General features: G+C 45.1%; 1 protein-coding gene across 1 annotated transcript; it reads right to left on the bottom strand.

The window, feature by feature from the left end:
* Window positions 1-4,743: 4,743 nt before the first annotated feature.
* On the bottom strand, window positions 4,744-16,440 carry PGAP4 (post-GPI attachment to proteins GalNAc transferase 4). Its single transcript, XM_058824077.1, has 4 exons — window positions 16,264-16,440; window positions 15,189-15,286; window positions 14,763-14,868; window positions 4,744-8,464 (listed from the first exon to the last, which is right to left on the bottom strand). Exon 4 carries the CDS (start codon window positions 8,351-8,353, stop codon window positions 7,166-7,168), a length of 1,188 nt encoding a protein of 395 aa, XP_058680060.1. The 5' UTR covers window positions 8,354-8,464; window positions 14,763-14,868; window positions 15,189-15,286; window positions 16,264-16,440; the 3' UTR covers window positions 4,744-7,165.
* Window positions 16,441-16,765: the final 325 nt, after the last annotated feature.

The raw sequence follows: 16,765 nt of genomic DNA, 5'->3' as shown, positions 1-16,765 counted from the left end.
TATAGGAAGGAAGTTCTTGGAAGTGTTTTATTCTCAATGTCTCATCTGTGATATGGTCTCATGGGCTATTAGAGAAAATCTGTGGGAGTCTTCTTGAAAAAAAGCAGTGTCACACATTTGGATACACTTTAAATAATCCCCTGCAGCCCACCTTGCATTCTTAACTCTTCAGAAGTATATAAATGTATTCCCAGATGAGTAATTGGGGGTGTGTGCCTTTCCAGGCCTTCTACCCCTTCAATCCAGCACTCCAAACACAGGATTACAGATTCTCACAGAGATTTTGAGGACACAGGGAATAAAAGGTGAATATACAAGACACTTAATTTTTTCACTTAATTTAGGAATGGGAGCTTTTTCAGATCAGAAAATGAAATGAAGAATCATAGTAGATGATGTTGCTGTAAGGTGGTAGCTTGCAGACCCATCACACTGACCATACTGTGCAGAAATAACAGTGATATTAAAATTACACTGGAAAAAAGTACATATTTCCATCACACGTAATCATACTTTGGGGATAATTGTCCCTTAAAAATGAGGTTATAGTAGTGTGGTTTCTTAAATAAGAGGGAAAAGCTTGCATCATGAGTGACTTGCAGTGCACTTGCATTTACCAAACAACTAACCTGGCCCATAAGAACTACCAAATCACTGCCTGCACTAATTATTCCATGCCAAAATTGATGTATTATCCAAGCTGTAATTCTGTCTCATGGAGGTAGTGTTTGATCTCAGACCTGGCAACTCTCACACGTCTCCAGTGTCCAGGAAGGCTGGGCTCCCAGTGGAAATTCAGTTTCAGAGGCAGAACCATCTCTCCTCTTCAGCCCTGGGGTTCCTCATCCCCCTCAGCTTCTGGCATGGGAAGGAGGACATAGGACAAAGATCCCAGTCAAGGATAAGGATAGGGTGAACAAGAAGGGAGGTCAGTTGCACTAAAGAACAACTACTCTCAGTTTTTTGTAGTTTTAAAAATGGTCATGCAGACTATTGCAGTGATTGCTGATACAATTTTTTAGTGAAGAGTATAATGATTTATTAGAGAAAGGAATACTAGCTGATTTTGAGTTTTGGATGTGTGAGAATCGATTGCTTAAATACATATCTAACTAAATACAGGGGGCAGTTCTGCACATATGGCTTTTTGATGTATTCATGAAAGAGTTGATAGAAACAGTCTTACAATATAAAAATCTTTATAGCTGTGTTTGAAACATCACTGTAAACAAGATGCACAACTAGTTACAGAGCCTAAATGTTCATTGTTGTGCCTTTTATAGCATAGAAATAGAAAGCAGTAGTTAGCTATAAAAGAGATTGCTTAGGGTAAAACACAAGAAATGTCTTACAACATAAGTGAATTTTCTATTTGAATGGCTTGGAGACTCTGCTGGTGACTTCTCATCTGGATTTCCCATATAGAAGTTGATAGAAGTATGCATTTAAAAATATTAAGGACCGTTGAAAACTCTATTCACATGTGGCATGAGTTATTACTTATGTATTAATTTGTGGGTTTACATTTTGGAATTTGACAATTTAATTGCTGTCCTTGTTATATCCAGCCTTGCTGTCAAAGGATCTAATAGTTGTACACTGAAGTTTTAGGTGAGTTTCTGCTGGATAAAATGTAGTAAAATCAACAGAAAGCCTGTTTTAAAGACAGATAAAAATATTGTAATTGCTTATGATTTTCCAGATTGTGATTTTTATTGTCTGTTTCTAGCAGTGTAATTCTGATAATGTTTTGCGTTTAACTAGTTTAACTACTCAAGTGACCTCAAATGAGAGAGATAAATTGCAGTACACCTCAGAAAGAATGATGAAAAACAAATGGATGAAGCAACTTCAGAGATTATATGGTCACCACAAGAAAAAAATACAAATATACAGCTACTTTCTGCGCTTAAGTAAATTAAATAGTACTTTTGGATGTGGTCAAACCTGTAAAATGGATTGAAATGGAATGGAAAAAAACACTCGGAGTTGGAAAGATGTCCAAGAATAATATGCATCCACATGAAAAACACCTGGCTCTGTTGCCCTGGGAGGCTGCTGCCTGCGTGATGGGGTTAAAGTCTAATCTGAGCAGGCTCAAGCAGAGTGGAGTCTGCCTCCTACCCACCTCTCCACACTGTGCTGGATGTTTCCTGTTTTCTGTACTCTGCAGTCTTGCTTAACCATCTCAAAGTCCAGCTTGTTCATCCCTATCTAATCAGAGGTATTGTTTATTAAGTGGTTTGTTTTCCCCAGTCGCCTACAGCCTCACACCCAGTATGAAGAGCCTGGCTGGTTAATCCCACTGGAAGAAATGCCCCTGTATTTTTGGCTCCACAGCAGTTTGCAGACAAGTACATCAGGTGGGCTGGGGGGTGTTGGGCAGAACAGACTCAAACCACCAAGAAGATTGCACAAGGAAGGGTTTACTTTGTTCTGCATTCTGTGCAACTTAAAGCTGGGCTGCAACAAGCATCATGGCCAGGAATGAAAAACAGGCAAGCACGCAACACTCCTGTTATCAAAACACAGATCTTTGCACTAATTTAAATAGTGAGTATAGCAAACAAGGATACAACTTTAAACTGAGCTGCCTGCAGCAACTTTCCTGGGCTGTGAGAAACAGCTGTAACAGGACATGAAGGTAAATGCTGTAATGACACTGGTCTCTGTGCCTTTCTGTTGACATTTTGTTTTTAAATAAAGCAAGAAGGCAAACACCTGGGTTCTATAAAGGGAGACATTTAACTGTTTATTACCTGTTTATCTGAGCAGCACATGGTACCCCAAAAAAGCACAATTAGGTGCTTTTAATGCATGTTAATATTTGCATTGTTTGCAAAATACAAACCACAGCAGATGTCTGAACTGGATGAGCTTGCTGAAAGGACCATTTGTAGATGTGGTTTTCTGTCCAGGAACACTGGACACTGAGGCAGAAATTCTAAGATAAAGTAGACACAGCTGCCCAGAGGCTTAGAAACAGAACAATAAAATGTAACTCATCAACATTTAAAAATCACTGTCATTCCTAGCTTCCTAGCCACCAACATGACATTCCTAGCTTGCCATGAAGAACAAAGTCATGGGAAGGGACACTGATGTGGCTGACCCTTAGCCTGTAGGTACATGGATAAACTGGCTGATGGGATGGATTCTCCCAAAGCTGTCAGGACAGATAATCAGTGGATTATGAAGTTACTCCAGAATAGAGACATGCAGTGAAGAAGCAAAGACCATGGAGTACCTAATTCTCCATGCATTTTTGGCAGGTTTGTGTTTTACTGAAGATTATTCAGAGCCACATGTTGGGCCCTGCCATCTGCTGAATTCAGATACAATGTCTGTAAAGCTGGTATGAAAATACACAAAATGAAACTCTGACTTTGGGAGAGAAACTCCCAATGCCTTTGTAACTACCACTGTCTGTCACAGAAAATTACCTTTTTATTTTGTGAAATATGTACCCTCTCTATACAAAAGTAAGCCAAGGTTAAAATCCAGCACTCAAAGCTTGATTTTACCTCAGGTCCCTGTAAAATGCCTCGATTTTGATTGGAGAAGGGCCTGAGAAACCTAATAAGACCTGCTTTGAGTGGGGTTGGATTAAAATTATAACATCTGTGCCAATGCATGAACATAGGAGTATCTTTCTTTGTCAAATATGGTAAGGAAAGATGGATCAGCCAATCAGGAAAACAGTGGGACACAGAAAGAAGAGACTGTTAATAGGGTCTTTGTAAAAGGTTATTTATTTTGTGAAAAGTTTGCTTGTAAATAAATTTAGTTAAAAAAACCCAAAAAACAAAAACCAACTAATCAAAAAACACCAAAACCAAAAAGAAAAAAAAAATCCCCAAAAAAACACCCTACCAAACATTTCAGCCTGTATTCAGACAAATTGCTGCTGAAATACCCAATCTGGTGATTCACAGCTCCTCACCACAGGAAGGAAGGCTTTTCTCTCTTCAAATGCAGTGCCTTCTCATTAAGACATTGATGCCTGCTGGAGGTACAAAATCCTCCTGGGTTTCTAATCTAGTTGAGATCTGTCAATTTATGCCCTGTGTTCTGCCTGTACCATGTTTATGTTGGACACACTTTGGAAATGAACGTAGTTTTTGTTTAAGTTAATAACTCCCCCTGAACTGTCTTGGACAGTAAAGCCTTGGGTCCTGCTGATGGCCAATCAAGAGACTCCTCTTGTGCAAGCAGCAGCTGCTGCATTGAAGATGTCTCCAAACTATTGGGAACAAACCAACACCCAAGCAAAGCCACACTCTTTGTTTCAAAAAGTCACTAAGCTTGATTTAAAGTGAAAGAAACCAAGCTCTTAAGGCCACATTTCAGGAAGCTAATACCATGCTTTGAACTTCTGTAGTCTGAGATGGGGCAGCTCAGCTCCACTCCCCTCACAGAAAAGAGAGGGAAAAGGCTTTTGGGTGTTTGAATACTGCATTTTTAGCCTGAACTGCAGAACAAAATCCAACAGGAATTAAGAATTCACAGTAGCTTCCCATTCTCTGTTCTGACTTCTCTGACTTCTAATTTCTAGTAAAACATGCAGCACAGAAAAGAGAAACAAGACTCAATCTACTTCTGGGAGATTGGAAGGCAGCTGCAGGAGCCCTTTCCTGGGATGCCCCATTGGCAGGCTGGGCACTGTGCAAGTACCTGAGTAACTCAGAACAGCTTCCTGATGCTCAGCAAAGCAGCACCTCTGTTGTGAAGGTGAGTTGTGCACTTTAGGAAATTGTCCCAGAAGGACATAAAGAATTTCTTAACCTGCTTCTTGCACAAAGGAATTTCTTCTCAGTTGGTTTATCTGAAACTCTCACACTGGCAAGTTCAAGCCCTGGGCCCCTCTGCACATTGTTTGGTCTCGCAGTCAAATTCTGTCGCCTCTTATGCCATGAAAATTGTCTTCTGGTTTAGAGGGGATGCCTCAAATTCATGTTCTTTATTTCCAGCTACGAGACTCAGTGAAATTATTGACCTCTCCTGGACTTTTGAAACGTCAAATTAAGTACTACTGGACAAACAGGAAAATAACTTCGAGACAAATGGATAAATCATTTCCTCAACAAAACATTTATTAACTGGATACAGCTTCTTTCTTGATTGCTTGCTTGCTTGCTTTCCCCTCTTCCTATTTCCATTTTCTGTCCCATTTCTTGCTGTGAGATTTTCTTTGCAAGAATGAATATGAATGGAAAGAACAGAGCACTGTCCTGGATTTTTACAGTACAAGGACATAAAAGAGAGAAGAGCAAGCACTGAAACATTCACAGCTGAAGACACAGTTGTATGTGCAGGCACTTGGTGGAATAAATACACAGTGACACTCAAATCCTGACACCCAAACCCCACTACAGTGAAGCCAGAGGAGAGATTTGCCCACCTGCCACTGTGTGACTACCCTGGCATTTCCAGGGCTTCCAGTGGCTGGGAACAAAATGTGGTTTTGCCTGTGCCATTTTCCTGGCATCTTCTGCCAGAAGGCCTAAAGGCCAGGCCTTTGGAATGGCATGAAGCCCACAGGCAGTTTTTACTCACTCTAATTTCCAAAGATTTTCTGAAGGTATCCAGCTGATTACTGGAGAGCAAAGCACTGCTGCGATGCTGTTTCTCAGCTAACCTGCACTGTGCCTTCGTGCTGTGTAACTGTTGCCCACCGTGCTGACAGAGGGAGGGTTGCCATTTTCTTTGGTTTCATCTCTCAAGAGCTTTAGGTATTTCTCACCTACAATCAGACTTGTTGAGAGCTTAAGGCATAAATCACCTGGGAGAGAGCTGGGACAAGAAAATCCAAAGCAGACCCCGTCCGTTACCAAAAAGAAAAAACCAAACAACCCCCACTGATTAAATTCAACAAAAAATATTTTCTTGGTTCATTCCAAAGCAAGGAATATGATTTTTAAAATAGTTCAACCAAATGCCACCTTGAAATTAATTTGATTCAAAGCTAACTAAAGCCAAAGTAGGCTTTTCATCAGATATACCTGATTTTTGCCTGTTTTCTTTCAGTATGAAGTCTCTTGTCATCTGCAAGGTTTTCTATTAAACTGTGCCCACAGCCCTGGCGCAAAGTACCTCTCCCACATGCCCAACAACCAGGAGACATGGTCAGTGTCAGACTGGCCCTTGATGTGCTGTGCTGTTGTTGCTTGCTCTTGTGAACAGCTGTCTTTGTTTCCCACAGGTATTTTGCTTTCTGCCAGGAGCAGTGAATGAACCACTCCAGCTGAGCTGTGAATTACAGCTCCAGAATGAACAAGGATCCTGCAAAACAGCACCTGACTGAATCTTTCCTTTGCCTCTCTGCTGAGGGACAGTCAAGGTAAATTCATGTTGAATGTCTAAGTTCACTCAATGGCTGACAAGACCTCTTTTAATGGATCCAGTACAACGAGTGATGATCCCAACCAACAGAGCAATCATTGTGTAATATGTGTGTTGTGTATCAATGGAAAATGTGCCTTTGTGGCCTATCTGTGTGACACCAGTGGCTGTGATTCTGTTTTCTGATCCCTACTCTCAGAGGTGACCCTTAATGAAGTAGCACAGCTTTTGTTTTTAAGAGCCTCTGGTTGAAGCGGAAATGTTGAAGGTGCAGATAGGGAGACAGTAGCTAAAGAGACTTCAAAACTTCAAAGAAACTAGGCAGAATTTGTGGGAAAGTTCCTGCAAACCACTTCTGCTTTTGAAGGGTCTGCTCAAAACCACAGCTTTGGAACAGAGACAGGTCAGAGATGAGACCTTAGTAAGGATGGGCAAATAAGGCCTTCCTATCCTCATTAGCTTAAATTTGAAACATTCACTTTGTCCAACATTTCTGCTGCCCTAAGGTGAGGATTTTTGTAACCGCTGTCCAGGAAGAGTGGGCAGGAAAGCCGTGCATGTTGGTGTGAGAGCTTTTCTTTGGGAATGGCTAAGGAGAGTTAGCTGGAATCCTCCACTTCCCTCCCAGGTAGTGCATGGTGATGCATCAGTTCCAAGTTCATATTAAATAGGGTCTCCATGAACAAAAGCTGATTTTTTAAGAAAACTTGTACTTTTAGAGAGAGTTATTCTTGACAAGCAGCACAAACTCCAAGTTTGCACACTGTCCCTCTGCCCCATGGCGAGTGTGCTGGTTGTGGTTGTGCAGCAAGGCAGGAGCAGCTCACAGCAGTTTCGGGTCGCTGTTCAGTCGGAGGCTGGAGTACATCCCCACGTGCCGCACCAGGTTGGGCTCCACCACAAAGGCGTTCTCGCCCTTGCCCCGCAGCAGCGAGTAGAGGGCAGTGTCCTTGGCGAAGCCCCGGCGGCAGCGCAGCCCCCGCAGGTATGCCGAGGCCCGGCGGGCGGAGGCAGCGGGGAAGAGCATGGCAGGTGTGCAGCATTCGCTGGCTGGCGCCACGTTGTAGAGCGCGGGGTGCAGGCGGCGCAGCTCCAGCCCGTAGTGCCGCCCCACCAGCTCCGACAGCGCCATGCTGTACAGGGCAAAGAATGCCACCAGGCACCAGCCGGGGCCCGCCCGCCCCGCGGCCCAGCAGTACGCGCAGCTCAGCACCGGCCCCAGGAACATGCCCAGGCCCAGCCACTCCAGGATCCTCATGGGCTCGGGGTTGATGTAGTGCTGGAGCCTCTCAGGATGGTACAGCTTGAAGTAGAGAGCGTCTCTGAGGTAGGGCTTGGAGAACCGGGCCGAGAAGAGGTGATGCAAGACAGAAAATATCTCCTCCTCTGGCACGGCATCATCTTCCACCAGGAGGATGTACTCTGGACTGTACATCAACAGTGACTGCTCCAGGCAGAAGATGTAGTCCTGCTTCTCCTTCTCGAACTGGTTCAGGCTGGGGTCAGGATTCTCTCCAGTTCTGTCACGACTGACTGTAGGAAAGAGGCTGCTCAGGAGCCTGACATCCTGATGGCTGCTGGGGTCCGATTCCACGTTACAGAGCAGCATGCGATGGCTCTGGCAACGCGCCCCACATTTCTGGAGGAGGCGGTGGAAGTGGGAGGCCACTTGCAGGACGTAGTGGAAATCATTCTGCCTCTGCACAGTGATAATGGTGATCAGCAGCAAGGGCTGGAAGGTGTCACTGCTGTAGGCCTCGGAAGTGTTTGGCATCTGCATCTTCTCAAAGTAACGGAGAGCATCCTGGCCCTCCTGCTGGTTCTGCTCCAGGAACTCCCGACTCATGGGGTTCAGGTGCCAGCGCCGCAGGTAGAAGTAAGAGTGCAGGAGCCGGTGGCAGATCAAAGGTGCCAGCACACCAAAAGTCACCACAGTCAGGGTGAGGAGATGGATGAAAGGGCTGGACCAACGGCACCACTTCCCACAGAGCTGCCAGGCTCGGTGGAACATAACTGCTGCAGAAGGAGGGTACTCCTGCACTGCTCATGCCCTCAATCCTTCACTTCCAATGCATCCTTCTCCCTGGACTGCAGGATACCACTGGGGCCATTGCTGCCAAACCTGCACAGGTTGTCCAAGCCCAGAAAGGAAGAAAAAAGGATGGTTAGTGAAATAGGAACTGACAGAGAAAATAGAAAGCAGGGGACTAGTCTCTGAGTAAGCTAAAATACAAGGCCCTGTGTAATCCTTATGGTGGAGGCATCACAGAATAGTCCTGGGACATTGAGGACAGATGAGCCAAACTTAATTTCCAGCAAAGGACCCCTAAGGCTTTCTTAACACATAGGAACTCTGATCTAATCAAGCTCGAAAGGACTTTGTGTGTTTGTTACTGTGCTTCAAACATGTACCAACAGGCAAGGTGGATGCAGGATGTGTGTAAATCCCTTTCTGTTAAAGGTTAGGTACCCCTCTCTGGTGACAGTGACATAATAATGTTTAGATCACAGCCACGAAGCAAAGCCAGAATTCCTGTATCTTAGTCTAGCATATATTGGAGATAAAAACTTTTACCTCTTTGGAGACATACATACTTCCCTGCTGCTGCTCACGCACTTTCAAATGTGGTTTTTTACACTGTCCTCCCTGAAATGTGAAGCCATATAACAAAGACACCAATTTACTTCACTAAGAGCCTGTGTATGTTAAGGGTAATGTGTGTGCCTGTTTCTTTCAGATGTCTCCTCCTCACTAGACCCTGTGAAATACATAGGCACAGCAACATGAACATGTTGCAATTGAGCCATTGACTCCTTATCTAAAAGTACACAATTCAGAAGTATATGCCTTCAATTTTAAACTGAAGTATTCACATAAATATGTAATAATTTTTGTATACAGATTCACTTTAAGCAAACATCCACCTTCACCAAAGTTAGATTTTTCCATATCTGCTTCTCTGGCTGCCCTGGAGACCTCACAGCCTGGCTGACAAAAGCTTACCCAAAATCAGGGCAGTTAGGTTGTTCAGATGAATTCTCTTTTGTCAGTAGTCTCACTTTTAATTGGTTGTCTCATTCTCCCTTTAATTTCCTAATCCCTCTCCCTAAGAACTGAGGTACTCATGTTCCCCTCTCTGAGATGACTGAATGTGCACTGGGTGTTCAGTGCAGTTTCTCCAATTTTGCAAAATATACAAGAGTTATTCCAAATATTTGTTAGTGAACAGGCAGTTCATGCTGTGAGATCTCAAACCATCCTTACGTAGATTGTGGCATCTTTGTGGCACAAACAATCACAAATGTTTGTGCACTCTTAGGGCTCAAGACAAGATTTAGAGTAATTAAATTGAGAACAAATTTACATGCTGATGCATGAGAATTTGCAGCTTCTTCCCATATAGCTTTCTTTTCCTGTCTTGTTACACAATCCTGTTGCAAAAATGCTGCATTGAATTGCATCAGAGAACCTTGTAAAGGCCTTAAAGGCGATGGCTGCACTTCAGCTGCAAGATCCAAGTCCTGAGGATTCAGGATGTGAAGACCTGAAATCCATGCAAAGATCTGGCATTTAAATGCATTTATTCATCCAGAATCCTGGGCCTTCCAGCTAACCTGTCACAAGCATTAAGAGAACACAAACATGCAGAATCATATTCTACAGCTCACACTGTCGAGCCTTCTCTTGATACAAACATCACTGTCTCTGAGCAAGCCTCCAAACTTGAAAGTGAGGACCCCAGTGGGAAAAGGAGATGAAGGTAGACTAGAAGGTAGTTTAGTTCTCAGGAAATAAAGATTACTTTCCATCTTCCAGCTGTGCTGAAGCTCTGAGCTACAAAACCTATGAGCTGGCAATGAGATCTTGTGATATATATTGAAGCACTAGTAAGAATTCTTTGAGCATTTCTTCATTAATAATTCTTGGAACAACCTGATTAAGTGAGTGGAATCAGGCAGGGAGTTTGGAACTAGCTGTTCTGTAAGGTCCCTTCAACCCAAACCATCCTATGATTCTATGATGATAACATTCACCCAAGGAAGACCTCCTTCCCTCATACCATCTTCTACTGAAGAGGGAAAAATGGTTGTCCTGTCCTCCCTAGTGGCCAGCAGAGCTGGGGGAGCTGCAGCCTCATGAGATGAAATCAAACAAGATCTCACTTGACATCCTGCTCTTCTGCAACCCTTGAACTTGTTGTTCATGTCCTAGGTCCCTGCAGCCAGACTCACACTGAGTCTGAAGCCCGGCAGTGCTGGCAAAGTGGTGTGGGGACTCCACCTGCTGGTGTCCCAGCTCCCAGCTCAAGGCAGGGTCGGTGAGGTGCTGCAGGTGAGCACAAATCTCTGTGGAGGTACCTCCTTTTCCAGTTTCCTCTGGAAAAGCACACAGGACTGGAAGTCACCCATGCAGCCATCCAATCACTGTCGTAATTCCAAGCGTTATGACTTAACCCTCACTTCACTTCACCAGTAACAGAATTCGAGATCTTAGAGCTCTTGTTCTGCATCTCAGGGAGCCTCAAGAAAACAGTAATCACACACAGACACTACTGCTACTCTTCACATCTTCCTCTGCTGCCTGAGCTGTTCACACTCACATGGACAGACACACTGGCTTTTTGTCACTCTGTCTGCTGAGGAAAAGTCTGTTTTCACTGGGCAGTGAAATAACCACAGAGGCTAAAAATGGTCAGGAATGTACTACAGCAGGTCAAATACTGCAGTTAATGTGAAAAACAAGCTGAAAAATCTAGAAGAGAGGGAAGAGACTGACCTCCTTCACATCTTTTGTCTGTAACACTGGGAACCTCAGAGTTCAAAATATGGATTAATAAATTCTCACTTCTGCAGAGGTGAAGCTTTCTCTTATCTGTAGGATTTGAATGCAGAGTTTCTGCTCAGGCTGTTTTCCAGCCATTAGGATGGTTCTGACTTCAGAGGAGACACTCCTTTCAGGAGATCTTTGTACTGTCATTTTCATTTTTTTCCCTTTCTAGGGGGAAAAACATCTTGTTTGTTTTTCATGCAAGTGGCATTTCAGACAGAAAAAAAAAAGTCTGAGAAGAAAAGGAAGAATCAGGTTTGGATTTTATAGTGCCTTAAAAACCCCCCACTTTATTAAACCTGAATAATAACTACTTTGGAACCATATAAATACTTGCAATGGAGGCCACATTTACACATGTCCTGTGTAGAAGAACTGAGCCACTGCTTAAACACGACTAGAAGCTGTGGTGATATAAAGCTGTAGTTTGGCTTGTTTCTTTTCTTGGATTCTCATGATGAAGATTCCTTCCAGAAACACCTAATTCCAAATCTATATCATATCTTCATTAGTCCCCTAATTACTTGGCTGAATTAAGCTGTTCAGGAAAACTCACGTCTTTGCACACTGAGGAGAGTAGAAAAATAAATAATGTATTCTTTGGGGTGTAGAGTACTGTCTGCTGTGCTTGTGCTTTAAAAGAGAAAGCTCACTTTCTGTCTGCTCCAAACTCCTCTCCACAGAGAGGTCTTCCTGAAACAAAGTTTCCTATATGTTTCAAAGCTGTAAATTTTTAGGCTCTGGATAGCTGATCTAAGAGAAACCATCTGCCTTCTCCTTCCTGCACCAGGAGACAGAGACAACTATGCCTGTACAATTACATTATTAAATTACTCTTTTTGGCCTATCTGCACTTCTTCTCAGTGTCAGTGCGAAAAGCCATTTCTTTCCTAACATAAAAACAACTGGATGAAGTCATTTTGTCAGAGCCATAGAGTCACCTCTCCACAAAGGGATGAAAGAGGGAAACAAAGGCAGGCTCTTGGAAAATGTCATGGAAATGTCACGGGCTGTCACAGCTCCAGCTGGGCCTTAGCACTGGTGGAAGTAATGGTGCTCACACAAGTGGTACCTTACACTTTTGATCCTATAGTAGCACCCAAGCTGAAACCTTTGTGTGAACAGCTTTTCTACACCTCAGCCTAACACCATGCAGAAGAGCTGCCAGCTCAGGATGAGCTCCCCTGCTGATGAACCCTCTTTGGCAGAGATAAGGCCTTTGTGGTGCTGTGACAAACATCCTGCTCGAATCTGAGGGAGCCAATGGAAGCTTCCCAAGGAGCCAAAGAGATCTCCTGTAACATATGGGCATGCTGACAGGGACTGTACAGATATCCTCAAATTCCAAAACCTGAGGTCCCTGCCATGAGCTGATCCCTATTACTGGGCCAGATGGCCAGCTTTTCTCATCTGCAATTCCTCTTGTTTTTCTGACAGCTTTTAGTAGGTCAGGTGCCAGATAATATTCCTGCAATGTGTCAGGCCTCCCTTGACAACACCAGTGTCCCGCAGAAGCCAAGCATGCACAGATCTGATTGTTGTACTTCCAAGCCAAACTGGGAGCTGGGCTCCCTAGAAAATACAACCATCCCAGCAAGAGCTGATAAAAAACATTCAGAGGAACCTTAATGGTAAGAGACCAGTAGTTGTTTGATTGCATTTTACTGGCAGGTACCAAATATATCTCTCACCTCCTCAAGCACTGCTGAAAGCAATTGTTCTTTTGTTGTTCATAGATGATGAGTGGCATCTGTCATCTTATCATCAGATAAGCCAGGCAGAGATCGGGGTTGCTGCACTTAAGCTCTCAGCTCCCTTAGAACTTTTGTTTCTTATGATCTATGTACTAAAGATGTAACACTGTGTGTGAAGTGGCTAGAGAGGGGCAGAGGACTTGGCCCTTTGCAAATATTATGCAGTGCATGAGATAGAAATTTAAGGCATTGCTGTCTGTTTTGATTTGCCATTCTTCAAGGCCTGTCAGTGAATGTACGGACCTCTTCTCTCCAAGGAGATGGAATTTAAGCACAATTGGAACAGTAAAAATGCACAAATATGCAGGGTGTAACCGTGACCAATTAGGTAACACAGGAAACTGCAGAGTTAAAACTGGAATGTAAATTTCCTCATAGGCTGGATTGCTATTCTCATCAGACTGTAGTTAACTTTTACAGGTTGTTCATAAATCCCTAGAGATCCATGAAGCACAGTTTGACAGCTACTGCACTAAGAAGTGAAGGACATAGCTGTGGCAGGTGAATGACACTTTGCCATTTTGTTTGAAATAAGAGGATAAGACTATGCCACCAGTGAAAGCGGCTGTGAACTCAATATATATTCACTACAGATATTTCTCCAACTTCTGTCTTGTTTCTCATGTATATTGATTTTCCTCTGTCACAGAAACATGCACAGAGCCCATTTCACCTGGCTGCCTCCCTGCAGGGCAATCCCATGGGAAAGCAGTGCTCCCTCTGCTGCTATCCAGCAGTCAGATCAGATGGAACTGGGAGTGGAGAGCAGCCTGAGAAGAGGTCTGCAAGGTAATAGCTAAGCACAGAGACTTAAGGCAATGACTTTGGAGAGCTGTCTGTGATTTTGGTAGGTGTGACAGGGAGTTGAGGTGCCCCAAGAGAAACAGGGCTCGTGATCACAAGAGTCTGTCTGTCTTTCTATAGAGGGACTCATCCACTTGGTCGTCCTGGTGCAGTGGCCTCTAGCAAACCCACACAATAAAGTCACCTGTCCCTGTCCTCCCTTAATGCCGATTCATCATCTGTTGGACAGATCCTCATCCATCCCTGGGCAGAGCTTCATTCACTCCAGCTGGTCACTGGCATAGAGGGTGACCCCTCCTCATCTCCTCCATCTGTCCTTGCTAAAGATTCTGTATCCTTCCATTCCACCACTGCAGCCTCAGGAGCCACCCCAGCACATTGCCATGATGCCAAAGAGCTGCCAGCCCTGCAGGTGTGCCCGTGACTCCAGCTTCCTGGATTCATTCCCCATGCCTTTGCACAGAGGCAGGTAAGTTGGACTCTGATGAAGGCAGAGCAGTGGCTGGAGTGGTTGGAATTCCTTTGTGCTGCCATTCAGGTGCCCTCCTGCTGATCTGTGATCCCTCCCTGTGTTCTGGGCCTCTCTTGCTAGCCCTGGCTTTAAACTGAAATGCTTGAAGTTCCCCTCCCACAGCAGCTTTAAATTAAGGCCCTTACCAACTTGGTGACTCTGTCACTGAAATTCCCTCTCTGTGTCAGTAGGACCCCAGCAGTCCCAACAAGTTTCTGCAAGTACTTCCTATGTATGTTCATGACATTTATATATCCAGCTATAGCTTTAGGTGTAGAAGTAAGTAGCAGAATCTAATCATGGTTTAAATCATTGTTGAAATCAGAAACTAAAATATGGTTCAATTATCAATTCATTACAGCTTAATTATTAATTATTGTTAAATAATTGTTAAATTATAATTGAATTATTCCTTAATCACCATTTGCAACTTATTTATCATTAAATATCATTTGATCATCATCTAATTATTAATAACACCTTTTTGTTATTCCCACAATGATGAATTCTCTTAAACATTCACCTGTGCCAGAAGAGTTGTGGGTGTAAGAATGGAGGGAGAGAAAAGGAAACAGATGTAGTGATGGCTGCTAACACTGCAGATGTTGTAGCTGTACTGTTGCTTATGACTGTGAAGAATAAAGCACAGGAATAAGGAAATAGAATATTTGCGAACAAAGGTCTTTGATGACAAACCCATAAATTTCCACTTGGGATGGGTCTATGTAACAATAAAAATCCAAAACTGTACAAGACAACAGCCAGAGTATTCTGATTCAAACTCTGTTTGAAAGAGAAATGTTTCATCATATTGATAAAAAGCATTCCTCTTTGAAGAGACTGTCTACTATTGTTAAACTACTGATTTCCCTGTATTCACCACTTGTGCCCGAGGAATATACACCCTCTTCCTCCCCTCCCCCCACAACGCAAGAACCAGAGTGTTTACCCTGCACGGAAAGGCGTGGTGAATGGAATGCCCTGGTTCTGGGGGATCCTGGTGATCTGCTTGAGCCCCAAGGGGAGAGAATGAGGTAAATGCAGGAGCTGAAAAATAATCCGTGGTACAATTAGTAATGCCCTTGTTGGACAGACAAGAAATCAGCAGATTTCACATGTGCAGGAGGGTGTTCCTCCTGGCTTTTGTGCTGGCAAATGCTTGCTGAACCTGATGTGCTCAAATGGTTATACATAAATTATTTTCTCAGTGACTGCAGGGGAGAAGCCAGCCCATGAACCTGTAGTGTACACCATCGTTTCGTGTTTTGCTGCATCACAGCACAACTGCAGATTTCCTCAGCAGCCTTTGATTCTAAATGTCAGCGACTTCAGCCATTGGGTTTCTTAGGTGCTCCTCGTTCCCTTCGGGAGAGCTGCCAGGTAGCACAAGGTGACCCGTAAAGCACCGGGATTAATGGCAGTTACCTCAGTGGGGATGGTCAAAGAGGAGAGGGCGTTAGATAAGAAAAGCTGATCCCACCTCCACTCTCTGCCCTCGTTGCAGACACACACGGAGGGCATTTAAGTGTGCCCAGTCCTCAGCTCTTTGCCCGGATTTTAGACCAGAGAGATTCTGGCCACGCTTCTACCTCGGGCGAGGGCTGCTCCGGGTGGCACCAAGCTCAGGGCAGAAGCTGGCTGGCTTTTCCCCGTTCCCTTGAGAGTTCCACTCATCTCCCCTAAGGGAGGGGCCGTTTCTTGAGGCGCGGCCAGGCTCCGGCCACTCGTCCTCGCTCGTCACCATGTACAGGCATATCCCCGGAGCAAACACAGAAACATCTCCTCGATCCCTGGAGGGTTTCCACCTCCCTGCCGGGTCGGGTGCCGCAGCCACAGCAGCCAAGCCCAGCCCCGATGAGCAGTTGTGGCTGCTCATCAGCCATAACTTCGTGGCCCCCCTTTCCCCGTTCCCCCAGCCTCGGAGCACCGCCCGCCCCCTTATCCCCCTCAGGGGAAGGGGAAGCCTTCCCCCGGGACAGCGCGATCCCAGCGGGCCATTTCCCCGATCCGAGCGGGAGATTTACCCGATCCGCTGGGCAGCCCCTCACGGCCGCTCCCGCCTCCCTCCCTCCCGCAGCTCCGCTCCCGCCGGGATCCTGCTCTCGGCGTGTGGCTCACTTCTCTTCCGCGAATTTCTCTCCTCCCTCTCGGGCGCTGAGGGTGGGATTAAAGGCATCAAAGACCAAACATGTGACTACGCCAGCACGGGGATGCTCAAGGAAGGGGAAGGGGAGATGGCCGGAGGGGGTCACCGCAGACTGGGGAGACGACCGGTCCCTGGAAGCAAGCTCAGGAGTAAATCCCAAGCCCCAGGGGGACGCCCGGGGCGGTGGCGGCTGCGCAGCCGGAGCTCCTCATTCCTGCTCTGCGGTCCCTGAATGCTCCGCAGGGAGCGGCGGGACAACCGCAGGGGCAGCGCAGCTCCCCCGGCCCTCCCCAGCCAGGATGTCACATCTGCCCGGTGTCACCACGGCCGCGTGTCACCTTCAGTGGATGTCACTTGTGCCGGGTGTCCCCTCTGCCCAA

The sequence above is a fragment of the Ammospiza caudacuta genome, chromosome Z, assembly GCF_027887145.1.
Source record: "Ammospiza caudacuta isolate bAmmCau1 chromosome Z, bAmmCau1.pri, whole genome shotgun sequence".
In the NCBI taxonomy this organism is placed as follows: Eukaryota; Metazoa; Chordata; class Aves; order Passeriformes; family Passerellidae; genus Ammospiza; species Ammospiza caudacuta.
Note: the sequence above shows the minus strand (reverse complement) of the source record. Positions and strands in the feature narration are given on the sequence as shown.